At 39.2% G+C, this 9,824-nt stretch overlaps 1 protein-coding gene across 2 annotated transcripts in view; it reads right to left on the bottom strand.

Moving 5' to 3' along the window:
* Nucleotides 1–3,292: 3,292 nt before the first annotated feature.
* ATM (Serine/Threonine-kinase ATM-like protein) overlaps nt 3,293–9,824 on the bottom strand; it is a 131,384-nt gene continuing 124,852 nt past the window's right edge. For both annotated transcript variants that reach the window (XM_078574922.1, XM_078574923.1), the window contains 12 exons: nt 7,295–7,389; nt 7,097–7,205; nt 6,776–6,865; nt 6,101–6,180; nt 5,923–6,001; nt 5,793–5,839; nt 5,447–5,546; nt 5,105–5,236; nt 4,876–5,010; nt 4,729–4,794; nt 3,942–4,085; nt 3,293–3,475 (listed from right to left, as the gene is read on the bottom strand). In XM_078574922.1, the coding sequence (XP_078431048.1) occupies nt 3,398–3,475; nt 3,942–4,085; nt 4,729–4,794; nt 4,876–5,010; nt 5,105–5,236; nt 5,447–5,546; nt 5,793–5,839; nt 5,923–6,001; nt 6,101–6,180; nt 6,776–6,865; nt 7,097–7,205; nt 7,295–7,389 (1,155 nt within the window). In that variant the 3' untranslated portion in view covers nt 3,293–3,397. The remainder of the gene's footprint in view (nt 3,476–3,941; nt 4,086–4,728; nt 4,795–4,875; nt 5,011–5,104; nt 5,237–5,446; nt 5,547–5,792; nt 5,840–5,922; nt 6,002–6,100; nt 6,181–6,775; nt 6,866–7,096; nt 7,206–7,294; nt 7,390–9,824) is intronic.

Here is a 9,824-nt window from a genome sequence, read left to right as displayed (position 1 = left end):
ATCCAAGCCTTAGGACTGGACAGGAAAAAATATAAACAGAATTTATTAAGTGCCACTACTATTTCTATATCTTAACATGACATATAGTGTCACCATGTATATATATATATATTAATGTAATAAGTAAAGCAAAATTAGAAAACTAAATTAAAAGACCAGCGTTTATTCATATAATCAAGGGAGAGAGGAGTGGGAGAGTGGGAGAGCGGGAGACCGATAGAGGGAAAGAAAATGAAAGGAAGAGAGTGAAAGGGAGAGAGAGGGCGAGAGGGAAGGAGGGATGGAGAGCGAATAAGAGGGAGAGTGAGACCGGAACGAGGGAGAGAGAGGGGGAGAGAGGACTAAAGAGAGAGAGGGAGAGAAAGGTAGAGGAAAAGAAAAAGAGAGTGAGAGAGTGAGAGCGGGGTAGAAGGCGACGGGGAGGGAGAGCGAACAAGATGGGGAGTGAGACCGGAACTATTGGACAGAGAAAGGGGGGATAATAACAGAATTTCCAACTCTGTTCTAGCCCTCAACTCCGTCGATGACGAGTCAAAGCCTTCAGATAGACATAAATAATAGACAAGTAAAAAGAAGCCACGTACTACTCGCTATGAGAAATTAGCGGCTAGGATTAAATGTAAGTTCAAATATAGATGGATAGGATTAAACGTAGATAGGAAAAGATCCAACGGTCATAATCTGTTTTAATATAGCCGTTACACTCTATTCTAACGACTATGATTAAAACATAATAAAGTCTACAACGACTATTATTTTTTAGTATAAATGAGAACCGATGGTTAAACTGTAAACTCTATGGATTAAATCACGATCTTCTAACTACTTCGTGTCTCGCCTCTCCTCCTTTTCTTCTATCCCCGTTCTTGCAACTGCACGAGAGTTCGATTCTTCACAGGGGAGAGAGAGAGAACGAGAAAGAGAGAGGGGGAGAGAAGTATGGGGAGAGAGGGAAAGAGAGAGAGAGAGAGAACGAGAAAGAAAAGGGGAGAGAACTATGGGGAGAGAGGGTGTGAGAGAGAGAGAGAGAGAACGAGAAAGAGAGAAGGGGAGAGAACTATGGGGAGAGAGGGTGAGAGAATTATGGGCAGAGAGAGAGAGAGAGAGAAAGAGAAAGAGAGAGGGAGAGAGAAATAGGGGGAGAGAGAGGGAGAGAGAGAGAGAGCGAGAAAGAGAGAGGGGGAGAGAGAGGGGGAGAGAGAGAGAGAGAGAGAGAGAGAGAGAGAGAGAGAGAGAGAGAGAGAGAGAGAGAGAGAGAGAGAGAGAGGGAGAGAGAGAGAGAGAGAGAGAGAGAGAGAGAGAACGGTGGGAGAGAGGGTGAGAGAGAGAGAGAGAGAACGAGCAAGAGAGAGGGGGAGAGAACTATGGGGAGAGAGGGTGAGAGAGAGAGAGAAAGAACGAGCAAGAGAGAGGGGGAGAGAACTATGGGGAGAGAGGGTGAGAGAGAGAGAGAAAGAACGAGAAAGAGAGAGGGAGAGAACGAGAAAGAGAGAGGGGGAGAGAACTATGGGGGAGAAAAAGGGTGAGAGAGAGAGGAAGAGAGAACAACCCGGAGAGAGGGAGAGAGGACGAGCAGGAGAGAGGGAGAGAAAACGAGCAGGAGAGGGGGAAAGAGGACGAGCAGGAGAGGGGGAAAGAGGACGAGCAGGAGAGGGAGAGAGAACGATCGGGAGAGAGATAACGAGAAGCAAAGAGTAAGAGAGCGAAAGCGGGAGAGAGGGTGAGAGAGAGGGCCAGTCGTCCAGTCCCGTTTGGCGTCCGGACAGACAGTGTGGTTCTGAAGGTTCAGTCAGCCCTAAAAAGGCTGACCAACAGTCTGGTTCGGTCCGGTCTGACCAAACTTCTGTCAAACCCTAATTATATTCAAAGAGATAATTTTTAAAAGTTGGAATTTATATATTTAATATTTTATTACTTTAAATAGAATTCATGGAACTATATTAGGAGTTTTATGAAATTTTCCGGTTCTTCAAAATTTCGTGTCATGTTAGTCATTAGGCAACTCTATCGTACAATCCACCAGTTCTGGGATGAAAATTTGAGAGTATCTTTGCCTCTTTCTCCTTAATCCATCTATACTTTCTGATTAATATACCCCTCTATCCATGAAAATATAATGACATCATCCATATTTTATTAAATTGAGTGAAAGAAAATGAAAATTTTCTTGGTATTCATCTTTGATTAAAGTTAGAAGAGAAGTAGAGGAGCTCTCCAGCTGATAGAAATTAACTTGATCCTAGTTAAATATAATGATCTAAGGTGAATCTCCTTGTGCTTCTGTCATTGTATTCTTCTCAACATCTATCCATCTAAACTTATTCATCACACCCATCCATATTTTATTTTTTCACTCGTGATCATCATTTCCCATGCCCAATTGTATACAGTAAATATCACATGTATATCCTTATCATCTGTCTCACATCACCATATTTCTTTTTCATATAAAACAGCTATTCTCATCCCCTAGTTACAATTTTAAAAGAATTGAATCCCTAATATCAATTCACTGTTGAGATGACCCCTTACACGTCACTAGGTAGCCACATTATTTTAAGAGTCAAGGTTTGATAAAAGTTCATTGACCAACTCAATTATCAACAACAAATTAACAATCCAACTATTTTTGAGTTCATTAGTAGCTCTCCCTTTTGGTACAAGTACCAATATAAAAGGCTTTTCAAGCTAAGTTGGATTCTTACGCGGAGGAGATAGGCAGCTATGACAAGGTGTTCCAAGAAATCAAGAAATGATTTGGTCATGGCCCCGACTGGGCTTTTCCGAATTTAAAGCAGGATAAGACCCATCCCATCTTGAAACCCTACAACATATTTGCTCAAAATTGTAAAATAAGTCTCTGTATATCTCAATCTACTTGAACTAGGCCCCAATTCTTCTCCTCTCGTGCAAAATTAAGACCCATAAATAGGTTTGCTTAACTTCCACTGCCTTTACTATATTATCAAATTATAGAAAGTTCATGGAATTATTCGTAAGAGTAATCGGTTCGCCAGGAAATCTATTGGACAAAGATCAATTTCATGTAATTATTTTGGCAAATGGCTATAGCTTGGTCACTCAAATGTGAAACTCATACCCGTTGCTTTCCTTTTACATTATAGGAGTACCCAACCCTTCCATCTACAACTGACCAATTATTTATTATTTCCCAAACTACTTTAACTCATTTCTTGATATCATTAAGCATTATGTTAATGCTTAATCCTCCAAACTTTCTTCAAAAGTATCAGTATAACTCCCTGGATCCATTCAGCCCAACACCATTCATTTTGTCAGATATAATCTATTTCTCAAAGAAGTGATGTAATTCATACATTTGTCCTGTGTTATAATTCCAAAATACTATGCATGGATGGAAGAGGGAAGATCATGTTCACATCCATGCTCCCCAGCCAGGAAACATCTGACATAGTCGTTCCGTGTCTATTGCGTCCTGAATGAGCTGTTGCACCTGTAAAATGGAGTGATTTACTGGCATAAGCATTTACTTTGATCATAGGATTGATAAATGAGTAAATCTAAAAAATGACACAATATTACAAGTGATTTTTTTTTAAATGGAGGACATTCGGCCCAAATTGAGGAAAAAAAGTGCCGTAAGCATCAGATCTCTACAATAGATCCCATAAAAGCAATTATTTCTGAGAGAAATAATATGTATCTATCTCGATCCCCTTGTTTCTCTCTCTCTCTCTCTCTCTCTCTCTATCTCTCTATAAATCCACCCGTCTCCATCTCTGTCTCAATCCCCACCTCTCTCTCTCTCAATTATCCATTATAAGGATGAGAAGCCCAAAGCTTGGACTTGAAGAAGAGCCTTTCATCACTTATGATGGACGGGGAGAAGTAAGAACTATGACCAAGGAAAGCGCAGGCATTTGAGAAGGTAGATGACATAAATGAAACTAAGAAGTTACCTGGCCTTGGACGCTCCTCATCTCAGCATCCTCGTAGCCATCAAGCTTCTGCTTCACTCTGAAAAGAGCGCGCGCTGCATCCTTGTTCCCTTCCCAACCATCTTGGGAGTCCTCTAAGCTCGACTCCGTATCTTCTTCACTTTCCTGAGAGATGTCAACAAATATCTTGCGCCTTTCAGATTGGAAGACATTTCTGAACAACCTTTTCACAAATAATTTTATAACATTTTCTCTTTCAGATTCATGAAAGAGAGAAATTACTTTGAATGGAATATCCGAAAAAGTCCTGAACTACAGAGAGAAATGATGCAAGATGAAATGGCTGCACAAGTTGTTACTGAAAGAGATTGTACCGCTAACAGTTGTATAAGTTACTTTTTCTTCATGAGATAAAATGAATAGTTTAAGATACAGAAGAAAACTGCTCTAAATGCAGTCTATATAAGAAAAGTTTGTCCCGACTAAGAATTCATATAAACTTGTTTTTGTCAAAGGGAGTAGTTTGAGTGGGGATGCGCTAAGATGACCGGACTAAGAGAAGAAAATCAGCACATAGATGAAGCGAGTACATTTTGTGAGAACAGAAAGAGTGGGGTCCAATTCATTTTTATTACACTTCAGTTTCCCGAAAGCGAAAAAAAGCATTTTCCGTAGGAATGCATCAAAATAAGAGGGAATAAGATATAAAAAAATTACAAAAGAAACGGCTCCAAAACCTACCGATGACAAAAATAAGGAGATAGATCAACTAATAATGACATCATCAAATGAAATAAAAACACAATACCTCTTGCCTTCGGAGAGCTTTGAGAGGAGAAAGCGCCCATTTATACAAGGGATCGTGGATAAAGACCTGAACCAGTGAGAGCGACAGTGAGGAAAGAGTGACAAAGATGACTTCGTATGTTCATATTTTGTAGGGTAAGGGAGTAACCTCCACAATGGTCAAAAGAGCTTCTTTATTCGTTCTCATCACAGAAAGGGTTTCTTCACAGCATCTTCTGAAGACACCTTCCACCCCAGTCACTCCCATGCCGTCGACGATATCCCTGGTCAACCTAAAAGGAACCTGAAAGAAGAAAAATCAATATGAAGGTGCTCATTTTTTTAATTCTCTTTGTCAGAGGAGAAGAAATAAACAACTAGTTGAAATATCAACGGACCCGCTCTGGAGTCTTAAGCATTAGGCCTTGCTCAAATGCGACACCGAGGTCTATGTGAACCACTTCAGCAGTTGATTGATCAATCAGAATGTTCATTGAGTGTCGATCACCAAGCCCAACTATGTAACCGACCTGAAACCACAAACAAGTTTAAGCTAAATAAAAGAATCCCAATAAAGGGAAACCCAGGGACAAAAAAACATCTGTTCCTTCACTTGATTCTTGGTTAGGTTTACAGTCTTCATCTTAAAGGAAGGAAAATTTAAGTGGGCCAAGCAGAAGTTAGGCCCAACACAAACAAGGAAATGATGACAAATAAAGGAGAGAATCTTAGACACCTACCATAGAACTTGCGGCCACGCTACGTGTGTAAGCAAGTCTTTTCTCAAACCAGTTTGAGGGCAGCAAGAACCTCTCCAAGAAGAAGTGGTGCAGTACTGGCCTGTCGATTTTAAACAAATCAGTAAAGGGATGGTTTTCTTTGAATTAGCACCCAGGTGGTGATCTGATGAATGAAGAAATCTAGCATTGAAAGAGGCTTTAACCCCCATAATTGTGATTTAGGGTTCATTACATGGTATTTATAGTGATGAGGGGAGAATCCGAAAGGGTTCCATGTTAATGGACTGCTAAATAGAGATAGAGGAGAGAAAAAAAAGAAAGCCATTCAACAATAAACATTAAATACCTGAAGTTTTCGTAGACTCTCTGAAACCCCTTGCGCTTGTCTTTTTCCTGCATTAAAAAGGTCACATCACAGTTAAATTCATAAAGAGAACAGTAAAGTAGAGTATGGTTTAAGAGATCAGTGGGCGTACATTAGTCATGTGCTCTCTGCATTGCATGAATGACCAATCTCCTTTTCTATAGCGCTTATGTGCTCCACCATTCCTCGAGCTGAGTGGTATTACAAAATAAATGATAGATGGGTTGTAGATTAAGTGCACAGGTTAAATTAGGGTGAAATAGTAAATATAAGGTGTCATGATATCAGACCTTCCTATGAGGTATTCACCAAGAGGAACTGTTTGATTTACCCACTCCAATACCCCAGCACTCGGCGTGAATGGAATTACCTGTTCCACCAGGGGTTTATGTAGCTTTTTTTATTATGAAAAAAATAAACCAAAATAAAGCTTTTTTCTCAAAAAAAGAATCTACATAAAGTTGGGGGTAGTCTTTGGCGTCCTGGATGATAATGACGAGAACATGATAGGTTGTCATTGTCATCGTCACTTGTCAGAGGCATCGCTATCCTCATCATTCATCCGTGGGTAGGATGACAATGACAATGAAGATCTGTGCATATGATAATGATGATGACTCATCATCGTCAACATCATGCTGGATGCTTTGAGACAGTCAAGAGAGAGTCAGCATATAGAGTTAAAATATTATTTAAATTATATCATCATCATTCCCCAAATGCTATTTATGACAATGATGACTCAACATCATGATCCTATATGCATAGAAATGAAAAGATGCATGATGATGGATGATGAATATAATTTGTACTAAATGTGTCTCTCTCATGACATCCAGCATAATGATGATGAATTATCATCTCCTTTGTTGCTCGGATGTCATTGACGATGATGAATATGATATCAGCCTCTAATAGTAGGGGGAGGTGCAAAACAGGATGAAAACAATAGAGATCATTCATACCTTATACGTTCGTATTTTCAGCCTTCGTTTCCATGTACCTCGATTTCCCTGTAAGAAGGAGTTAACTAGACCAAAGAACTGCTCCATCACCTGTATGGATTACACAGTATATTGGACAACATAAATCATTCCATCAATTAGATCAACGGCAGAAGATTGGGCAATACTCCAGGATGACTCTGCATGCTGACTCAACCTTTTTCAATAAAATGATTAAAAAAGCTTTCAGCTCATGATGTAAAATTTTCCACATTTGGAAATAGATTTTGATAATAAATATTTGAATATATATTTAAGATACAACCGAGTTGCATTTCTTACAGCATCTTGTCGCAGGTCATCGTTTCCAGACTTGGCTAATTGGCGGTACGTGCAGCCATCTGATCCAACACACTCGACAACTTTAGGGGCATTTATTCCATTCATTACCCTACATCATTGAAGTCAGAGTGAAGTCACATTGTAAGGACATATTTATAGCATTAAAGAAGATAAATATCTGTCAAAACTTGTACCCACATGATCGAATCTCCTAATCCTTTGAAATGAGGAAAAAATCCTTCGCCATATTGGCAACTGGGGTCTACTGGAAAAGTGGCTGTCACCACTGGTACCTGAAACCCCCATGAGTTATTCCAAATAAAACATGAGGCTAGAAATATTCTTTTTGAAATAGCACACATTTAAAAATTTTGAATTCCATTGGGGAGGAGGTACAACATGGAAGTAAGAAAAAGGAGGAAATGATTGACGAAATGAAGATAAAACCAAAATCCATTCAGAGATAATAACCCTTAAAAGGAGAAATTACGATAAAACCTGCCAGCACAAACTTTTACAAAAAATTTAGATGGCCATTTTGAACCAGGATAGATGGCTATTTTTTTTTCAAAAAAAAATCATGCGAGCGTATGACCGCTATTTCATTTGGCTCTTGTATTATTCTCGCCATTGTAGTAACCCTACTAACACACCATATCGAATAAAATAACCTAAAACACAGGACATAGAGGCCAACTGGGGATAATTCAAATTGATTAATATATCTCTCATGTAATTTGTTGAAGATCAAAGAATGAACTCCCCCTGTCAACTTTATAGTGAAAAAAACTAGACAGAAAAGCCAACTATATCGTACAATCACCATCCACATCTTAGTAAAGTCCCAATTCATTCAGAAGTAAAGTCTACAACAAAACATGATTGGACATGTGGTGAATAGAAAGGGGAAGATGAATCTTGGGTGGTGGACTTGGATAGTGGAGTTTCACAAGTGGGTGGGGGGGGAGGCATCTAGTTGAATGAAATCCCAGCAAAGAGAAGACAGTGAAGGGGTGGTGGGTTGGAGAGAGAGATGCCAGCAGGAACAATAGGATGAAGACAACAAGGAAGGAGAGCGAGAATACCTCATCATTTTTAATGTGTTTTCCCTGTCTTCCTCACTAAAAGGCAGGGTGCAATGGGCTCATGGGTTCCATCCTGACATTATTGGTATAAAAGTATATTTTACATCAGTATCTTCACAGAAATCATCATGGTCATTGCCCATTATGCCTTTAAAGTTTATGTTTGAGTCATGAGGCCAGATATGATATTAATTGGCAACAACCACAGCTAGATTATCTAAAAATCATGGGACTGATTTTGCATTAACTACTGCCATAATATTTATATTTTTTGGAATATTATGGGGTTGTACAAACTCCTACTTTTCCTGCAGTATCAGGTCTATAGGAACTATTACCAATCCAGAAGACATTATAATGGAGGTTGTCAACAGGCTGCTAAGGTCCTAACTAGGGCGTACAAAAACAAGAGGAGGCACAGAAATGGTGGTCACATGTGCATCTCGCATGTGAGAATTTCAATACCTGAAGGCGCCCGACTGTGGGAAACTCTGCTACTACAAATAAGAGAGCTTGAGAAGGAGCCAACTTTTTTGGCTTCTTTCACAAAGGCTATTGGAGTTCCTGGTGGGGGATCCTCTTGCTCAGATCTTGATGGGAAGAACATTGATTCAACTGGTTCCTTCAACTAACTAGAAGACATTAATCTGATCCTCCCTTGCCATATTCTTCTCGTTTCTCTACTCTTCTTCTATGCCTTATTCTCAAATAAGCAATCATGTGAACAATCCTAATTCCAGATATATCTCAAGCTCTACATTTGCTTGAATCTTTTAAGGATTTGTTCGAAGATTCCTGGAATGACACTCTACAGTACTCGTAAACCATGATCATTGTCATAGCCAACAAAGAATCCAAACATTCCCTTGTTTAATCAATTATTCTACTTGTACTTTACAGTTTGAGACAAAACTGTATCATCTACGAGCACATTTCACACATGCCTACAGCTATATCTTCCACCTAATATTTAACAAAAATTCACCCACGCCACAAAATACAAATTTTTTGTTATAAAAGATGGAACACATGATCTCCACGCACTCGAGAATTCGCAAACACAATGATATCAGATTAGGCCAACCTGCTAGTACACCTTAACTGGCTCCATATTATTAGGCGCACTGAACCCATCAATAAGGCTGGTGTTAAAAATCTGTCAAAATTCTAACTCCCTTAAGGTTGAATGTGCCCTTTTCAAGTGCCACCTAGTTCTTCTGGTCTCCTCCTTGTGTTTAAGGAAATAAAACTTCAACTCTAAGTCTTGCCCTGGCTGGCTGAAAATAAAAGCTCACAAACCACCGGGTAGACAACCACTTATGTCACTAATTCCGCACATGAGAACAAGTCACCCGAAAAAAAAACAGCTAATGTGGATCACTTGTGATACATTGTAAATTTACAAATCTCTTAAATAAAAAAGGAAAAAAGCAGGTCGATGGTAACTAGTGGCTCACATACATAAGTCTAAAACCACAAAAAAAAAGAGAACGACAGAGGGAAAGAAAGAAATAATGACAAACAGCTGGATTTCTGGATTCTCAACCCAAGGGTCTCCATGAAAACAATTACATAGCTTAAGTAAGACAGCACATAAGGAATGATTATAATGATGAATATGAACCATTTGCTTAAAAAATAAC

Source organism: Wolffia australiana, chromosome 5 (assembly GCF_029677425.1).
Source record: "Wolffia australiana isolate 7733 chromosome 5, ASM2967742v1".
NCBI classification, from domain to species: Eukaryota; Viridiplantae; Streptophyta; class Magnoliopsida; order Alismatales; family Araceae; genus Wolffia; species Wolffia australiana.
The sequence above is the reverse complement of the archived record's forward strand: the minus strand, read 5'-3'. Positions and strand labels throughout refer to the sequence as shown.